Raw genomic sequence first — 21,284 nt, forward strand, 5'->3', positions numbered from 1 at the left:
CTTAATCTCTTCACGTGACTTGCATCAGTTTTACTGTTTATGCATTCGTTTTGTTCTTGTTCCTGTTCTTGTTCTTGTGTTATATTGTTTTCCGATTTTGTTTTCCGTTTTGGCGTGTTCTGTCTCGTTTCGTTGAGTTTTCAAGTTTTATACCTTTTTAATCTGGGTTCTCCGTTGCTAGGGCCTAGTGACCATAGCAACGGTGGGATGCAGACAATTTTTCGTTATATAGCATTATATAGTGGATGTTTTTTGACATTTTCGGTTCCATTAACATTTACCTGGATTGGGTTTGCCTTCATTTGTTTTTATATCCTTTTTGGACTTGGAAAAACTGAAATTTTTGTATGTGGACTGTTATGATGTCTGATATCAGGAACACTGAATCTGATGGGGGTTCTCATTTGGCCCATGTGAATGGCGAGTTGCAGTTGGAAGATGAATCGTCCCATGATTTTCCATTCAACGCCGATGAATCTGGGCAGCCTATGCGAGGCATTGGAACTACCCAAGACTTCGACTTGGGTAGTTCGTATCTTGCTGCGGCCGTTAATATGGAATCCGGTCGAGTCGTTGATCTGTCGCCGCTAGTGAGTGGACTTAAGTCTGCACGGAGCAAGATACTTGAAAGTAAACCGGCAGGTAGTCGCATCCCCGAGGTCATGCAGTTCTTCCGAGGATGAGAGTATGGAACCGGGTTGCGAAGTGAATATGGATAAGGGCGGTACTGTATCGGCATCTAGACCCAAAATTATGTGGCTGAAGCCTTTATCACCACAAAAGCAGGAGGTCCTGCGCCGAGTGGCGTGCATCCCTGGATTTTAAGAGAGGGTTACCAGATGTCGGGTATTTACCAGATGTCAACGATGACAACGGCACCGTGCGCCGAGATGACGGTACTGGACGAGCGACTGATTTGGATTTTAGATCGGTTGTCCACCTTATGGTTTCACAGATTTCGACGTTACAGTCACTGGTGGCGAGAAGTCGAAACATCAAACGAGAGATTAAGCAGAGTGCCGATATCTTAACTAAGGTAGAAGGACGGGTGACGGGTGGCGGGAGTCGTGCCGCCCTGCATTACTTGTACGACCAAGTCATTAGGGCAGGCAGAGGTGTCCACGCACACTTGGAGAAGAGGTAACTGTTAGAACAGTTTTAAAAGAATTTAAGTTTCAATTGTGTAGTAAACAGAAGATGCAAACTTTGTTTTTACATCATCATTTATTTATCAATAATATTTTTAATTTATTTAAAATCATAGTTTCTTATATAAATAGTTTTGTAAATATATAAAATTTTTTAAACGTGAAATTTGATATTTAGAATAATAAATTATTATAATGGGTTTTTCCCCTACTAAATATGAGAGGAGTCCCGTTTATACGTTTATAACATGAAATTATTGCAATATTATTGACTTTTTGATCGAAATAACAGCCATGATAACTGAGATTCTCGCTTCTGTGACATTAAGTGTCTATAGAATCTAAAGTTATATAGCCTTTTGATATGCAAATTGCTAGTAATCTACATATCAAAGATTTAATACTGAAATACTTAACAGTATTTCTAAAGTTATGTAATATAATATTCTTTTAAATACATAAAATAATATCGGAACTTCAATCTAATAAAATACAATTTAAAAATAAGACAAAATTAAAAGATACTATCAAGATTTTATTTGAAAAATAAAATGTAAAGTTATAACTGAATATAACATTTTCGGTTCAATAGCGGATATTTTAGAGATAGTTCATTTCATGAATATATAGATCAATTTCAAAAAACAATAACAAATCACTACTATTGAAAATTTTAATTGAAAACAATTTACTCTACATATTAAAAATTATTACATAACCATTATTTTCAACTTAATTCACAGGACAATAAATTAAAGATAAAAAAAATATTTACATAATTTCAGTATTTCGTTTCGTACCTGAACCTTATAACTCAATATTGAAATGAAATCAGAAATTCCAATAATTCTTCTCCGTAAGCCGCCTAAGATATTTAAATGTTTTTCGGCGACAATTTAACTTTGTTTTATAATATATACAAGAGTAATAATTGTGAAATGAAATGACTCATGTGAAATGATTCTGCCACTGTTATAGTTCGGACTGATAATATCATGAATCCTAAGTGAAACAATAGCTAAGCATCTGGAGAAGAATGGAATTGATAGAAATGTTATCTATCTATAATTTATCTCACGAAACGTAGAGCAAACCAAAGCATAAGAGTATGATGATTCTAATTCAATTTAATTTAGCGCAATCCATCCAAGAAAATACCACTTGTATGAAATTGGGATAAAATGATATATTTATATATAGATAAAAATTTTAAGAAATTACGTTACAGCCATATTAAAATTTCATCAAGTATAACAGAAGAAATGTTTTTTATCTCAATGTATTTCTTCAGTATCCGATAAAGTACTGTCTGTTGAACTATTGTTACCATTTCCTAAATTTATCACTTTATCTTTAATAATATTTTCTCACAAACTGTCTGCTCTCTTCCCTTGCTTTTTTATTTTTTAATTGCATGTTGAACACAATTTTTTAACTTTTCGAATTCATCTACGTGATAATAAGTATTTTTAAAAGTTTTACTTTTAGCGTGTTTTCGGTTACACAATTTTAATCATTCCGCAATTTCCCATTTTCGAGTAGAAGCTTTCGGAATTTTTCTAGTTTTCAGGCAATAGTACGGCGCATTATTCATAAATATGACAGACTCAACAAAAATTTCGACAATTATTTTTGAACCACTGCATAAAATTTTCACTATTCATATTTCATCGTGATACTTTTGTGAAGAACTGGAATACCATAAACCACTGTTAAAAACACATTTCCACTTCCTACCTACGTTGCTATTAATCGTTAAATTTCCCAGCCGGGGTTTTCTCCCCAGTTGACAAGGGTGAAAAGGTCGATATACATTTTTACTCTTAGCGTCTTTTTTACTCTTTATGTAACCATCAATACCTTTTCCTATACTGTCCCACATAACCCAAGTTTCATCTAAATAATAAATTGTGTACTCTCTTCACAAAATCGCTTAATTTCTCTTATTATTCCCTACGCCATAAAATAAATGTTCGCATCCAATCAATATAGAATTATTTTTCCTGGACGTGAAACGAAAATTTATTGATTTTAAAGCACGTTGTACTGTATTTCTACAAAAATTTGGTAGTTCAAAATTAGTAGTCACGGTATTTAATTTATTTTTCAAATTAGAAAGCTCGTCATTGAAACAAAACGAATGATCTTTTTTGTAATAGCGGTTTTAATAAAATCGCAAAAGTTTTAATAGTTTTCACGCACTTGAGTCTTTTTAGGGCTAACATGTTTACCATCAATTTTGTGTTTCTTTTGTTATATTAAAACTAACGCTAATAACTGTTGCACTGCTTGCTTTCCGAGCAATGTCTGTGACTGCAGCCTCAGGGTATCTTGTTTAAAGTTACATATACGTTACTAACTTTTTCGAAGCTATTTAAGGGTTTCTGGTTTATATCTCACGACAGAACGACTTATGGTTAAAACCGGATTGGCACAAAATCAAGAATAAATTAAAATTCAGAAAACTAACACTGAATAAAATTGTTATAAAAATAAAGTATAAAACTGTATCGTACCGTACTGAGTAACACAATAACATAGATTGAAATATTTTTTTTACTGAACTGAATAATTTTGTGAAGCATCACAGATGATGTTAACGTTAAAACGTTAATTGTTTATAATGGTCATATTATAGCGTCAGACAAGTGATAGCTCACAGTACTTTATATAACCATAAGGCAATAATTTCACTTGCACGTGGGAGTGAGATAATAATTCAGCCTAAAATACTGAAATATTGGTACATACATACATAATTCATATTCACGTATGAAACATCGGAGGTTAAAACATAAGAATCTAATTCCTTAATTATCGTATCATATTAATATGTCACATATTAAGTCACTTCTGAAAGACAGAAATATTTTACGACTCTTTTATAAATCGGTTGCCACTCTTCATAAATATTAGTGTGTCAATATGAACCTACGCATAGCGTACGTTCCTACTCTTTACATACTATAACCGCTCAACAGAAATCACTTTAATTTCATTTTTCAAACCAAAGATCATGGTCAAATACTTAATTTTAAAAATCCCTATAAAAAATTTCATAAACAGATTTTTGTTATCTTAGACTTTTCCATTCCTAAAGGTTTAATTTTGGAATAGATCCAGTAATGCGGGATTGCTCGTTTTTTTCTCTTTTGTTTTAATGAGCAGTTACTCTGATTTGCTTAAACAATGATTAACTTATTCATTTTAAGTAACTGATGATAAAATATCTTAATTACAGTCATGTGCAACTATAAGTAGCGATTTCCGCTTAGGCATAAATAAACTTACGTTTTAAAATAATTATTTTACTTGTATTTGTACGTGCTATTAAATGTATAGGATACTAAAAAAAATTAACCACCCACTTTTTTTTAATAGATAATATTTTTCTGTACTGTAACAAAATAATGTACACACGTATGCGCACATAAGTACACGCACACATCCACACACACGAGTGTGCATGTTAAAATAGCCAAAATAAAATAGCCAACATGAACTTAATATATAGATTTTCATACTTTTTACTTCCTTGTACGGTACGTACGTACCTTTTCTTAACTGCAGTAATAAGCCCTCATTGAGAGCTCTTCTACGATATATCATAAATGGTACTTATTTTCTTTGCTTTCAGAGTTATAGGCCAATAAAAGTTTAATTAATTAAGTATTTGAAACTCTCAATGGGAAGGCACATCTGTTCGAATCCGACTTCATTTCCTTTTTTTAACTTTCTTTTTTTTTAATTTAAATATATTGATTTATTAATCAATATCAATCATTAACCTCCTATTGAAAAAAAAATTATAATAAATAATAATTCAATAATAATAAAAAAAAATATATATGTAATTTAATAGCCGTACAAGGAACTCATGTGGTGTCCACATCAGATTATTTTTTATTGTAAAATTATAAAACTATTCAACCACTTAGTGAGTTCATTGAACTTTTTATGTTATTCAGAGATACATAACCCTTCCCAATTTTATACTACAACTTTATTTAAACATCAATTTCTCACTTAGTAAAATATTTCATTCAGTCCTGTCTTTTGGGAAATCAGGACTGTAATTTCCTTAAATTCTAAAAAGGTTTTAAATTTTACTTTTTCTTAGAATTTTTTAAACAGTACTGTAAGGATTATTTTTAGACAGATATAAACGTGACTTATTTGTGTATATAAATAAAAGAGTTCTCGACTATTTAAATAACGTTAATTTCATTCATGATTTCCGGTTATAATTTCACCTTCCTGATAAGATATTTAATATTCACTCATAAAATAATCTTTGGTCAGAAATTAGGAACATAATTATGAAAAAAAATAATAAATTTAAATGATATACAGATAAAATAAATTAAAAAAGCTGACAACACTGTAGGACTTTCCCGTCACACACGGCTTTCTGTCAGGGCTTTGTGTCAGGACTTTCTGACACACGGCTTACACACACACACACACACACACACACACACACACACACACACACGTACGTACGTACATACATACATACACACTTAAATAAAATTATTTATCATTTTATTTTAATACATCATTTTTTGTTTAATTAATCCAATGATTAAATAAAGCGCGCGTGCACACCGTACTTCATTCGTGCTGGTGTGGCCGTACTAGCGGCCAGTTTAAATACTTTTAATATTAATTACACTTTAAATATTCATTTATTCAATTCTACCGCTCACCTGTGACGTCACAACATAATAGGCGACAACAACAATAGGCTGTACGTCAGTGCTACACTAGCGCTCCTTATGGTGATAAGGGGTTTACTATTGACGCAAAACCATAATTAAGTTCCTTAATTAGGCTAAATTTCAAAACACTGAAGGTGACTTTGCTTTAGAGCCTCACCCCTCGATCTTTTAGGCTGAAAATTTAATGGCATCAATGCCCCACATATATAAGTAATTTGACCAGTATCGGTCCAGTAGTTCTGGAGATATAAGGTGATTCAGAGGGCGACGTCGAACGCGCGCGCGCGCGCGCGCGCGTACGTACATACGGACATCTGCAAAATCCCATTTTTTGGGTTCCTTACGTGTCAAAATATCAAGATCCGGTGAAAATCGCATATGCCCGAATTGGTCCGATTACGATACTTTTTCTTCTACATCTACAGCGCTAAATGGGAAGGTAAAATCAACTTGAAGTAAATGTGTGCTTTCGCGAAGTACGGCATTATCTTCAAAATAAAATCATGTTTGTCAAAAAGAAGTGTCTTCAAATTAATACAGAAATATTCATACATAAGAGGATTAATATTTTTGAAATATTAATCTTAATATTTCCTCTTACATTAATAATATTAATCCTCTTAAATTAATGTAAACGATTTTTTCGTACAATAAGTTTTGGTTTGATAGTATAGTATTGAAATGCATTTGTTACATAGATATATTTGAAATAAATATTATTGTAATGTTAAACTAAAATTACTTGCTGGGCATAAATTAGAAATTACGTAGAGCAGGTAATTTAAGTTGATAAAAAACGGATTTAAACTGGTGCATTAAAATAGGCTAAAGAAAACACATGTAATTAAAAAATAATAATAAAACTAACTAAATAATCAAGTAAATAATCGATCTTTTTGCTTAACTTTTTTGATTATTTTTCTATTCAATTTTAGATAAAAGTTTTAAGCAATCTCAAAATCTAGACCCATTTAACTAAAAAAAAATTCTGTTTAATACGATTTAAATTGTTTTCTTAAATCCTTATTTATTTAATTTTAGGCGGTGCAATTATATCCAATTAATGGAACAAAATAAGTTTCATACAACAAAGATCTCTTTAATTAATAATTTTAAATTCATTCATTTAAATTTTAAATAATTAACTTCTTTATTAACATAATAATTTGTTTTTAAAATAATTTTTTCTGTTTAAAGATGATGTAAAAATAATCTCAAACTCAAAGTAATCAATTTTTTAGCCAATGATTAAATTATAATACATATTGGATGACTTGTTTTTGTTTCCTTTTATTCCAGAACGACTGCATTGATATTCATGAAATAAGTTTCAAAAATGTTATACATGTAAGTGATGCGGAAATGATTTGACAAAAATAGAATAATGGAAGGTAGATTAGAATGTTAATAAATAAAAAAAATAAAAACTTTTTTTAAAACTCAATAGGTGGGGTTACCCAGAATGCTTGAATCTGAAATTCTAAAAACGTATTTCAAATGTATATGTATATAAATAAATGCGTCACACCAAACACCAAATATTTGTATATATATATATGCATGTGTATTTTAGACAGGTTTAAAAATAAATATTATGCTTAAAAAATATGCAAAACTAAACATTTAATGTATTAATTAACATTTAAGACAATACTATTAACAGATCAGATATGAAGAATAGAAACAGTGTTATTATTTTAATTGTTATGGTTTTCTTTTAAGTCGGTTTTTCGTTTTTAATGCTTTCCTTAATTGAAAATAATAACGCACTTATAACGTTAATTGTTGAATAAATAGTTTTTAAGTGTAAAATATGTAATAATATAATTGTAATGTTTTGATCAATTTTAGATCTATCGTTGATAGATTTATCTCATCAGTTTACCCATTCTTTACATGCATTGAATGAATGAAGGATTCATCAGAGAATATGATTAACCTACCTTCCCTCCTATATTCAAGTTTTATCCAAATTTTAGATGGAATGTATGAATTTAAAGTTGTCAGTCGTGCCAGGGCCCTACATCGCAAATACATTTTGAGCCGGAAAACTAATTCTAGTTAATATTATTAGGGTTCCATAAAATAAATTATACCAATTAATATATTCGTAGTTAATACAAAGATCAATATATAAAATTTGATGAAAACCTCATTTAAAATTGCTACTTTATCTAAAAAATAACTCACTTTATTGTGAGTTGGTTTTAACTGAGAAATTATGTATTAACTTCATAAAGTTAATTCATAATTTCTCAGTTTCTTGTACATATACAAGATGAGATGTGTTAAAAAGTAAAAAAAGAGGTATTGTTATCTATCTTCTTTTCGCTGCCAAATAAAAATTAATGTAAACGTTTTCGTACAATAAGTTATGGTTTGATAGTATATTGAAATGCATTTGTTACATAGATATAATTTGAAATAAATATTATTGTAATTTTAAACTAAAGTTATTTGTTGGTATTAGTTAGAAATTACGTAGAGCAGGTAATCTAAGTTGATAAAAAACAGATTTAAACTGGTGCATTAAAATAAGCTACAGAAAACACATAATTAAAAAAACTAACTAAATAAAAACGTCCTAAACCGTAAAAATAATTCTAGTATTTCAACTTTTTAAGTACAAGGAAGTATTGTAACCGCGATTAATTTCGGCTATCAAATTTAAACGGAAATATCCATTTTGACATTCCTGAATCCTTTTGAATAGTTTCGGGGTGAACTCTGTACGTATGTATTTCGCATAACTCAAAAACGATTAGCCGTAGGTAAACATTTTGGATTTAGGACTCTTATACCATCTAATTGTACACCTCTCCTATTGATTGCAATCGACTGAACGAAAAGTTTCCAAAAAAGCCCAAAATCCTAAAAATTTAGATTTTGGACTTTTCTTAACTGCAGTTCATAAGCCTAAGTGGTATGTATCCTAAGTGGTACTTATTTTCGTTGGTTTCAGAGTTATAGCTAAATAAAATTTTCATTAATGAAATATTTGGATCTTACAAGGGAAAGACACATCGGTTCGAATCAGACTTCATCTCTTTTTTTTAAACTTTTTTTTAATTTATATATATTGAATTATTAACAATTATTAATCTCTGATTGTAAATAATGTTTATATGTAATTTAATAGGTGTACAAGGAAGTCGATGTGGAGTCCACATCAGATTTTTATGTAGATTTCATAAGAAAGCTTAACTTTAAGGTGGAAATCTTTTTTATTTCCTACTCAGCACCGTTGAAACCTACCTCCGCCTTCCGGCGTGCCGAAAGGGTGTTTTTTTAACTTCAGTCAGCTTTATATTATAAAAATTTACTACTAATCTTTAATTTGGCTTTGACTTTAAAAGCGAAATTCAAAACAGTTTTTAATTAGTACATTTGTCTTTTAAGTCGCTTTTACTTTTTAGAATTCTTTTTATTTCACAATTTGTTGGTTTACTTGAATGTTAATAGCCTTAGGGCCGGTACTTTTGTTTATTTATGTTATTCTTTTAAATAACATCAGTATATATTATTATCCTGATATATATTATATCAGGATTAACTCTATATAGTTTGTTATAAATAAAATAAAGTAGTTAAATAAAAAAAAAAAAAATAGATTTTTAAGACTTTTCAAGCGTATTTTAAATTTAATAATATACAATTCAGCATTAAAATAACATAGTTAAAAGCGAACAAAAGAGGTGGAACTTATTTATTATTAAAATGCTATTTAAATGGAAATATTTATTTGCTTTTTTTTTTATTGATTTTTTCTTTAGTCTGGTTTTCAATAGAATAATTAAAATAAGATAATCTAAATTTTCAGGATTTTTACATAATTATGAAAAGTAAATATGAAGTATAATTAGAATTACAATGAGTTAAAATAATCAGCTCGCGTTACATAAAACACAATAGAAATGAGAGAGGCTGAAAGCATAAACATCTGTACTGTCTTTACTTAAAAGAAAGAATGAAGAAGCTGCATTGCGATGTTTGAAATTTGTATTCTAGAGGATTAAATAAATTTAATCTTCATTTTTCAACAGCCCATCTTATATACAAAGCCTCCATTTATACAAAAATTAAATATTGATTTCTGAAATATTTTGCACCTACATAGAATATAAATATTCTTTTTCAATCGTAGTCTAAACTAACTTTTTAAAACGTACTCTTGCCAACGTTACCAGAATTGATTAATTTTGATGATATTATCTTTAAAATGTGTATATTAATTATAATATTAGTTAATAAATGTACATTAGGCACTTAATTATAGTTCCATTTAGTAAACTACAAATTCGTTTTCAAAATAAAATATAAAATAACTTTCTTGATCTTATTTTGAAAGCTTACTATTTTAAATGGAAAATAAATAAGAGCAGTTTTTTTTTAGAATGTATGGAATTATTTTATAATGACATAAAAAATAGTTCAAATAACTTATAGGGAGTTTATATTACATGAAGAGTGTTTTATCCGTTTAAGCATTTACAACCTATCTTTCAACTAATCCTTTGCTAAATTAAATTAAATGGTACATTATTTATCGATGTAAATTTAATCTACATACCGATTTTATTTCATTTTACAAAAAAAAAATAAACCATATCTTTTATATAACATACATTTTTAAAAAGAATTTAATTTACTTTGTACCACTTACGCAGTCAAATGAAAGAAAAAAAAACTCTAGTATAATGAAATAAGATATGTATTGGCCATCATTTTCTAATAATAATCTATTTATAACATTAACTAATTCTTCTCCATTTATTCGTTCAAAGAGTTTATTTCTGCCTACAAGGAATAGTAATGTAAACCTTTTTTAGGGTTGAACCATTTTTAAATGTTAAAAATTATAATTTGAAACACGTTTCTACAAGCGAATTCCGACATAAAATTCCGCAATAGAAAAATATTGATCACACATATATATATATATATATATATATATATATATATATATACCACAAATAGTTAATAAACTCCAAACTCTTGGTGTTCTTTGGTGGTTGGGTTTCAATTAACCACACATCTCAGGAATGGTCGAACTGAGAATATACAAGACTACACTTTATTTACACTCATACATATCATCCTCATTCATCCTCTGAAGAATTATCTAAACGGTAGTTACCGGAGGCTAAACAGGAAAAAAAACTCTAGACGAAAATATTATTACTTATTTTCTTGTTAAAATAGTAAGTATTCAATAGAAAAATCAGCTTTCAAGAAACACATTTTAATATGAAAACCTTTTTGTAACTTACTAAAAGGAATTATAAAAACGGAATTGATACTAAATTTCTTTTACCAACATTTTAGTAAATGATAATTACTCTGACAGCCGGCCCTAAAGATCTTGGTGTTACTGTTTCTGCTGAACCAAAATGATATTTGGTTAAAAAGTTCTTTTGGTAACTTGCTTAATACGAGTAAGTTGGCAAATCATATTTGCCAACTTATTAAGCAAGCTAATCGACTTTTGTATCTGATCTCGAAGACTTTGCAACCTATGACGAAGAATTTATTTTGTAGATTTTTCACTACTTTCGTCCCTTCTAAATTGGAATCCGCTGCTTCGGTCCGGAATCCTTATTTTTTTGGGAGATACTGAGTGCACTGGGAGAGGCGCGCAACTGAGCTTATTCCATCTTTAAACAAATGCCGTATGAGGATTGCCTTTTTTCCCTGGATCTTCCCACTTTGGCATATTGACGTTATCTCATTGAAACTTTCAAGGTTTTAAATAGGCATTATTGAACTTCAATTCCACTCTTTAAAAGAAATTTTGACAGTTAAGACTCGTCGTCACACGTTTGAGCTTACTAAGCAAAAATTTCGTATAACAGTAAAGCAGCATTTCTTCTTTATAAGGGTAATCTTTGGAACCTGCTGCCTAAAGACGTTGTTAGTGCTCCATATATTGGTGTTTTTTAATAACTAATGTTACATTAATTCAAAACTATAAAAGGCTCTTATAAAAAGATCCTACTCTGAGAGTTTGAGGCGAGCGCAAAGTAAGATCCGACCGGCGGGCCGAGACGTGGAGGCCCGTTAGAGTAAAGTACACTCCCCTGGGCTGTGTAATACTTAACTGTGGGATCCGGACAGAGGGAGAAGAAAAAGAGAGGAAAAAAATTCTTATTCTTTAATCAATTATTTCCTCTGTATTTGTGATTAGAATGTTTGCGGAAGAAGTTAGGGTATTATAATAATGCTACACATTTGATGTAAAATTTACAGAACTGTATCATAATATACTAAAGAAAATTTCAATTTTATAATGACGAATAAATGAACAGATCATACATTTTTTAATTCCTAAATTTATTTTTCTAAATATCTTTACTTTCAGTCAGTAGCTTTGTTCTCAAATTGAACTAATTGTAAACGCTGAAATAAATTTCTACAAATTAACACATTGTAAAAAGTGAAATATTTTCTATTGATAAAACAAAGAAATATGAAATCGGAGATGGTGAAAGTATTCCTTTGTAAAGTACAGCTATTATTAAAAATTTATACAAAAAATAAACAAATTTCTTAATTTTAATTTTATATCTGGAAATACCTACAAACAAAGAAACAACCTATGAAATAGAATAAAATTTTCTCCTACGTTACAATTTTATTTCTCTAATAAATATCAGTCAGGCAAATAATATTTCCACTTACGACACACACACACACACACACTCAAAATATCCTTAAGGTTCAACGTTTTTCAATGTGATACTTTTTTACGTCCCTTTGTATAAAATGATCTCGATTCTATTTAATATCTTCTCACATTGTTTATTTTAAAGAAAACAAACATTTAGAATATCTTATAATATATATTAATTTAGAAGGTCGAAAAGCGATCAAGTCACGTAAAATATAAAATGGTTGCGTATGGCTTCAGATGACTCCACCAAATGAACTTGAGTAGATTGATTTTCAAAAGTACATTTAAAAAAAATTTAAAACCACATTTCATTTTGCATTGATATTTCGTTTAAAATTGATGGGATTACATGGATTTACATGGGGACCTGAGCCTAATTTGTTACACATACTACATGGTGATCAACACTAACTCCACAGATACTACTCTGTCATTAATCATAAAAATGGCCTTAATTTATCAAAACACAACAAACCGATCGATGTTTTTTATTTTATACTACTAAAACTTTATTCCACTTTTACTCAACTCGTGGACGACTTGCTAAAATTATTTGAATAACATTGTATATTCGTATAATTGTATTTTGTGATTATACATACATCTCAATATCCGTAACTTTTCACGGTATCGATACATCCAAATATAATTTTTTTATGTAACCGATTATAGTTATTGTAAATGTAAAGAATTGTGTTTTATGTAAAATATGTAAATATTTCTGAGAATATAATACAATAAGCTCTAAATTTATTTCCTACCTGTACTTTATTGAAAATATCTTTATAATTCATTAACTGGGAATGGATTTTACAACCGCACTTTATTACTAAAAAAATGTAATGCAATATTTTGTACTGAACTCCCTTCAGTTAATTTTTTTTTTTTAAGATAAACGTTTATTATATGCAAAAATTGTTATAAAAATCTTTAAAAATAATTTTTGAATTTCAATAAGTCAATTAAAAATTAGTAAGAGTTTTTAAAAACCTTGAATAAATTCAATATATTTTTTAATTATCTGAAAATGTTAAATTTAAAATAGATCTTTATAGTTGAACTCGATCGACAATTTTTGTACTTTTTCCATGTTCTTCGTTAACCACATCTATAAGTTTGGATTTCTATTTATGTCGCTAAATTAAAATTATTTTTGTTTTCAGAGTTAAGAAGGTAACCATAAAAAGTTTTACATAAAATATTAAGTAAAAATTTGATAAATCCTTGATAACTATTAACTATACAAATTTTTTTTTTGAAATATTTCTCCCCCAAAATTTAACACTATCTGAGCCTAACACTAAAACTAGCAAAGCAACATTTTTCAGTAAAAACCATTACTTCTAAACAAAATGGAAAGATAATTTTTTACAATAAATAAACACTGTTGGCATATTAAAATATATAGAACAGCTCTTCAAGATTAAGTTTCTAGACCTCTCTTTCAATTAACTCATTAATCAATAAGTAATTATTAATTAATAATCTATTAATCAATCTTGTAAATTCATAGAATAAAAAAAATTCTTGAACAATTCTTTTACTTCCGATATATTATATTCGAATTCATACTCACACATATAAAGGTAAGTTAAAATTTATTTTTATGAGCGTCACACTACACCACAAAAATATTTATTTGGATGATACGAGTATTTGAAAGCATCACGCACATTTATTAAAGACTTTATATAAATTTTAAATTCTAAAAATGAAAATATTGAAAATGAACATCAATTTCGAACCGTGGCATGAGACGTAATAAAAAATCGACTTTACTTTGGACTGTTTTAACAGAGCACATTGAGAAATCCTGCTTTCCTTCTCTATATAAAGGAAAGTAAAGGTAAAATTAATAATAATGAATCAAGAAATGAACTTTTAAATACTTTAATTATCAGGGAATCATCTATTCACATCGAATTCACAATATATATAATCATCATAAGATTAAAAGAATTATCATTCTATAAGTACAAATTAAGTAATATTAAATTAAAATAGTTTAACTATTCAGAAGGAATGAGTCGGACACATTTTTTTTATTTTCTGTTTTATTATATGAATAAATTTTTTAATCATTAAAAAAAAACCTTAGAACACCTGGTATTGCTTTGAGATAGATTTATTAAATAAATATTATAACTTTTAGAACAGCAATATTTCCATCGTCATTTTATTAAACAGTTGTATTTTTCTACTTAATAATTGAATTTGTTTTCACAATACTCTTCTCCCTCCACAATTATATATTTTTTTAATATCACGTTTATAGTCCATCAAATTGTCCGACAGTGTTGTGCCAAAACCTATAAGTTGTAAACAGCCTCATATGATGAACGAGCATTCTTCATATTCGTATTGACAATTCATTGTAAAAAATAACCAATAAACTGGTTCTCTTTTGATTTCTTATCAAGCTGATAAGCTGCTGATCTTCATCAAAACCCCCAAAGAAATAAGAACTGACCGAATTTTTTGTCAATAAATAACCCGTTATGTACTTCTGTTTTCGGTAAACAAATTTTATGAAACTATTTTCTTCTTTTAAATAAAAATTACTGTAGAAAATACGAAATTTATGATTTTCAATTAAAATGTTACGTAAATCAGTGATAGATCTTATCATTTTTATAATGATTGCATATAGAAGAATACAGTATCTCACAGAAAAAATTTTATACTGCTGTGAATGAACAATATTTTATTCTTTTCTAATGTATGTTTTCAATTAATATTTCATTTAGTTTATACAACGATTCAAACAGATTCAAAATCATACTTCAAAATATACTTTTAATTTGAATATCAATTTAAAATATATCTATGTATAGTACTTGTTAAAATTCATTGTTTAACAAAAAAATTATAATGGAGTACTACATCAATGGTTTAAATTACGTAAATACTCGTATATATTCTGAATGATTTTATCTAGCTGTTTATATCAGTTTATCAAACTTTCTTTTGCTTGAAGGAAAAAAGCATGAAAGAATTTCTATGCATGATAAAAAATAATGATACAAGAATTATTGTAATAATTTACAATTAAAACGTTCACAAAGGATGGAAAAGCAGAAAGCAGCCAATGAGAGAGCCAAACGCTACTACACCAAATTGGATATTGAGGAAGAACAGTATGGATTTAGAAGAGGGGTCGGAATAAGGGTAGCTATAGGGCTGTTAAGAGTAATAGTTGAGAGATATATGAAAAGGAGGCGGAGATTGAATATTGGATTTGTTGACCTGACCTAGAAAAGGCGTTTGACAGAGTTAGATGGGATAAATTACTGCTAATTTTGGAAAAGAAGGGAGTTGACTGGAAAGAGAAGCACCTAATAAAATAGCTGTACTATAACCAGAGAATAAAAGTGATGGTAGGATAAAAGTGACAGGAAGAATAGGAATTGGAAGGGGAGTGAGGCACAAACACTGTTTAGTATAAATCTGGAAGAAATAATTAAATGCTGCCTGAATTGGAAAAGAGAAATAAAGATCAGGAGAAGAAAAATAGAATGTATATGTTTTACTCTCAGTACTAGCGGAGAGTCCATGTATGCTCATCAAGCATTTATTATATAAATGCTTGATGACTTAAAGCTTGCGAAAGTCAGGTTATGAGGATAAACAAATAGAAGAAAAAATATATGTTATTAGGTGGAAAAGAGGAAAGGATTGAGATTAAGATAGGAAATGAAATTTCAGAGCAGGTAAAGAAATTTCAGTACTTAGGGAACTTTATAGCTGATGACCTGATTTTCACCGTAAGAAATTAAAACAAGAATATCAAGTAGTAAGCAGGCATTTAATAAAACGGCAAGACTGCTGTGTGGAAAGTTAAACATAGCGTTAAGGAAGAGATTAATGAAATTTTTTTTTTGGATGCTTTATAGACGCTGAAACATGTGCGATGAGAAAGGTAGATAGAAAAGGAGTTGAGGCTTTTGAGATGTGGGTATGGCGCAGAATGATAAATATCAGATAGCAAGACATGCAACAAATAAAGAAGTATTAAGGAGAATCGGAGAGAACAGGAAAATGCTAAATGTGATTGAATGTAGGAAAAGGAACTGGCTAGTATATTGTATGAGAAGAAGGTATTTATTAGAAGGCCTGGTGAATGGATGGAAAGGAAGAAAATGATTATGGGAAAAGGAAAATGTGCGGAGACAAAAAGGTTAGTAAAGGATAGAAAGGTGGAGGAACATAAGCCGTTTGACGACCTTCCCTAATGGCAGAATAATATTAATGAATGAATTTGTAAGGAAGATAATATTGAGATATAACTGTAATAACTTAACAGTTTAATACAGTTACATTATTTTTTTTTAATTTATTACATTTCATCGTTATAAAATATTGTAAAATATAATAACAACAAAACTAGAATGTAATATAAAAAGAAATAATATAAAATTTTACCACTCGCTTCCCCCGTGTGAGTGTAAAAGGCTACTGAAAAGTGGCAGATATTTTCAGATCACTTCCGGATAACCTCTGACCAAAACCGTTATTCATTTTTTATTTAATGATTGTAGTAGATTTACAGTTTTTGGCCACAATATATGGTCTTGATTATTTGAGGAACATAACTAAATGTATTAGTAGCAGATTCAATTAGCAAAAAAGTAAATAATATGTGTAATGATATTTCATAGACATTCTGAACAAGATGTATTAAGCAATTATTAATAAACTTCTAGATATTTGAAAAAAATCTGGATGGACTCTAATAACAGATAGAAGTAAAACAAATTGAATAAAATAAATTTAGATAATACATTCTATATAAATTTAAAAAAAATTCTTACAAAAAAAATCTCGCTTTGTAGTTAAAACATACTAAATCATAAATCTCAAATTGTAGGCTGTTATGTTTTTAGATATCGAACTTCAGTCCTAGGAAAAGAAAGTATCTATCCTCAAACCAGCAACGCGTAGTCTTTCCTCTATTCCTGACTGGGAACTCCAGAAAAACCCGCTGTTACCAGAATCAATGGCTACGTGTCAGATAACTCACACTTTTATTTCATTTTTAAACCAATCATTTGTCTAGGAACGTAATTTTCTCAGTATACTATTAAATATTAAACATTACGTTGGTTTTTGAATAATAATAGTTAACAAATTCAAACAAAAAATACACTGCCCGGACAGTCAGTAGTTATTGATATCAATAAACTATAACTCATTATTGTCCAATGCAGTAAGATTATTTTTGGTTCTGGCTAATCTTTCACAACCAATCACCATTCTGCTATTTTTTGTTTATTTTTTTTAACGTTATTAGCTCAACATTGTTGAGAGCTAAATTTGTTATACTACAAACTAAGTGAGGTTTAGGCTGATAACAGAAACTATCAACTAACCTGAACTTAAACTTCAGGATGGCCCAGAGACAGTGTGGTAAAACATGATTTTATTGTATTCACCAAAATCGAAAACAATGATACATATATAATTTAATTTATTTCGATTACAACTGAACAAAAAAAAAAACATTGCTATAAAGATATTCAATAGAAATATTCTGAACAGAAAATATAAATCGATTATTAAAAACCCACATTTATCAGATACAGCAAGGTTCATGTAAGCAGTTTTCTGAATAACAATTAGAATCAAGCAAAAGAAAAGAGCAGACCATTCCGGAAAATGTGTTGAATATCATTCTACGTATCACCTCTATGATATGCATTAGCCCACTGCTTGAATACGAATCGGAATCCATTTAAATCATCACTATTATTTTACCATTAAAATTATTTTAGCAATATTGTAACTGTTCGTTCGATCATACATTAAATAATCCATTATTATTGCATTTTAAAAGTTTTATTTTTGTTAAGGTAAGTTATTCATTGCAAGAATTAGCTTAAAGTGAATAAAATAATGACAACAGAACCTCAAAATTGAAATAGGTATAACTTTTTAACACCGCCGAAAACAGTTCAGAAATAATGTAGCCGAATTCAGGAACTAACATTTCTATTAAAACTGATGGCTTGTAGCAGAATCAAAAAAAGAGTAAGAGTTACGGTACCAGACGATTTTTATTTCACGAATGCGAAAATTGCAATCGTGAATTAAAAATGAAATAGAAGAAAGCGAAACAATCATGATTCTTGATCAACCGATAATATAAATTCAAGGGAAAGTAGTTTCTTTTAAATTTTATTTTAAATTTTATAACAACGGCCCAGTTATAATTAGCCTCAATATACCAAATAAATAAATACATATAAAATAATATTTCTCTCTTTTTAAAATTTCTATACATCCACTGAAAAGTTATGAAATTAATTGGTTATAAATCTATATATATAAAAATGTTAAGTTCGTTTGTGTACGCTTCAAAAACTCAAAATGTTCTGCACCGATTGAGCTCAAATTTTAGCACGATATATATCCCGCATCAAAGATTGTTGTCATCTACTTTTAATAAATCTATCTATCTATTTTTAATTTGTACATTTTTAATTTGGAAATGTAAACAAAGGAAAACCAATCAGATCAATGCAAGATGGCCACTGTCAAACACAACGACCAAATTTCTTTGAATTATATTTAACAGCTAAAACATCTGTATTTTATTTTTTTTAAAAACACGGTAAAAAAAAATTTAGCACGATATATAACCCGCATCAAAGATTTTTTTCATCTATTTTTAATAAATCGATCTATCTATTTTTAATTTGTACAGTTTTTTAATAAATAAGAGGCTAATAAATCAGATGGAAATGTAAACAAAGGAAAACCAATCAGATCAATGCAAGATGGCCGCTGTCAAACACAATGACCAATCACAAAAGAGCCCGTATGGCCGTTGCCAATGTAAACAAAATCACAACTGATTTGTATTATTAAAAAAAAAACAACACCAAAACAAAAAGAAAAGCCACCAAGAAGGATGACTTACGTTTTCTTATAGCCCAGATAGAAAGACTATGCAAACAAAAAAAGTCGAAATAACCAAATACACAGAAAATAATATCCCTACATAAAAAATCCTTTGTTAGGTTAAATATTCACTTTTGTCTTAATTTACAGAAGGCATTTACAACGAAGCATTGATAAATATTGAAGATAAAGTTCTTAGTCAATTGGGAATGCCAGCACCCACCCGAGCTGCGATTGCTTCATTTGATGTGGATTTACGCCGTGAACAGAGTTACAAAATTGGTGATCTTCAGTCATATGTCCAATCAAACATTCCCAAATTAACGCGTGAACAGAAAGGCATTTATGACCGCATAATGCAAATGATGAAGAAGGGGGACCTTCTTCTTGGATGCGCCAGGAGGAACTGGGAAAACATTCCTCATTAGATTGATTCTAGCAACGTTTCGATCAAAAAATGACATAGCCTTAGTTCTTGCTTCGTCTGGAATAGCTGCAACATTGTTACCAGGTGGAAGGACTGCGCATTCAGCTCTGAAGTTGCCATTAAACATGCAAATCATCGAGACTTCCACGTGCAATATTTCCAAAGCAACCTGTATGGGAAAAGTATTACAAAAATGTAAACTCATTTTTGGGATGAATACACGATGGCACATAAAAAATCGCTTAAAGCTCTTGATCGATCGTTACGAGATTTGCGTGGAAACGTTCAACCATTCGGGAATGCTTTGGTATTGCTCGCAGGAGATTTTAGGCAAACATTGCCTGTAATTCCTCGATCGACACCAGCAGACGAAATAAATGCTTGCCTGAAATATTCAACACTGTGGCGACACGTACGTACATTGCAGTTGACTACGAATATGCGTGTCCAGTTGCAGAATGATCCATCAGCTGAGGTATTTTCACGACAGTTACTGGACATTGGAAACTGACAGCTGCCAGTCGATGAGACGTCTAGACGAATATCATTTCCTGATAATTTTTGTAATTTAGTAACATCAAAAGAAGAACTGATCGAAAAAGTATTTCCTGATATTCAAATTAATCATAGAAATCACGATTGGCTCAGTGAACGAGCTATCCTTGCCGCAAAGAATAAAGATGTCTATCAACTTAATAATGTTATTCAATCAAGCATTCAAAGTGAGGAAATTACATAAGTCGATAGACACCGTTGTAGAACTGATGAAGTAGCAGATTATTGACTAGTTGGACCCTGAAACGTAAAGATTTGCAAAAAAGACCGATAACCAGTTTTTTCATCATCATACTTTCCTCTTTAATAGCTATTATAGCTGTATTCGCCGGAAAAGTACAAATAGGCTGTACAAATTAGTAAGTGATAAATTAAATTAAAAAATTGTAAGACGTGAAATATTTATTTATAAAAATTCTTCGTTTACTCTTTAACAGTTAACATTAAAGTAAAACAAAGAAATATGCACATTAGTATAAGCATATATAAGTTCATAGAAAATAAAGTGGTACAGTTTGCATTTAGCCGATTTTTAAAAAATTAAACAACACGGTATACGTAGATCACTCACTAATTATACAGAGCTCAGTTGAGTGGAAGTTGAGTGGAAGTTGAGCTCAGCCAGTGGAAATATTATAGGATAGAATAATACTGGGTTCTTCGAACAATTTTGTTTTAATTATAATTAATATTAAGGGTTTATAAAACACTTAGGTTATTTCCATAGCCAACTTTTACTTTTTTTAATAAGTTATCACTTTTTACTTATTTGCTTAGAATTATTTTATTAGAATTCTTACTTTTTCGTAATTCACTCACTCCGTTATGAGCAGATTCGAAAATTGCATCAATTGGCTGCCTGA

General features: G+C 29.4%; 1 protein-coding gene across 1 annotated transcript in view; it reads left to right on the top strand.

Annotated features, from left to right (window-relative positions):
- Positions 1-362: 362 nt before the first annotated feature.
- Positions 363-21,284, top strand: part of LOC142321208 (rhodopsin, GQ-coupled-like) — a 302,038-nt gene continuing 281,116 nt past the window's right edge. The window contains exon 1 of the mRNA XM_075359205.1: positions 363-590. Coding sequence (XP_075215320.1) covers positions 363-590 — 228 coding nt within the window. The remainder of the gene's footprint in view (positions 591-21,284) is intronic.

This window comes from Lycorma delicatula, chromosome 3, assembly GCF_047948215.1.
Source record: "Lycorma delicatula isolate Av1 chromosome 3, ASM4794821v1, whole genome shotgun sequence".
NCBI lineage: Eukaryota > Metazoa > Arthropoda > Insecta > Hemiptera > Fulgoridae > Lycorma > Lycorma delicatula.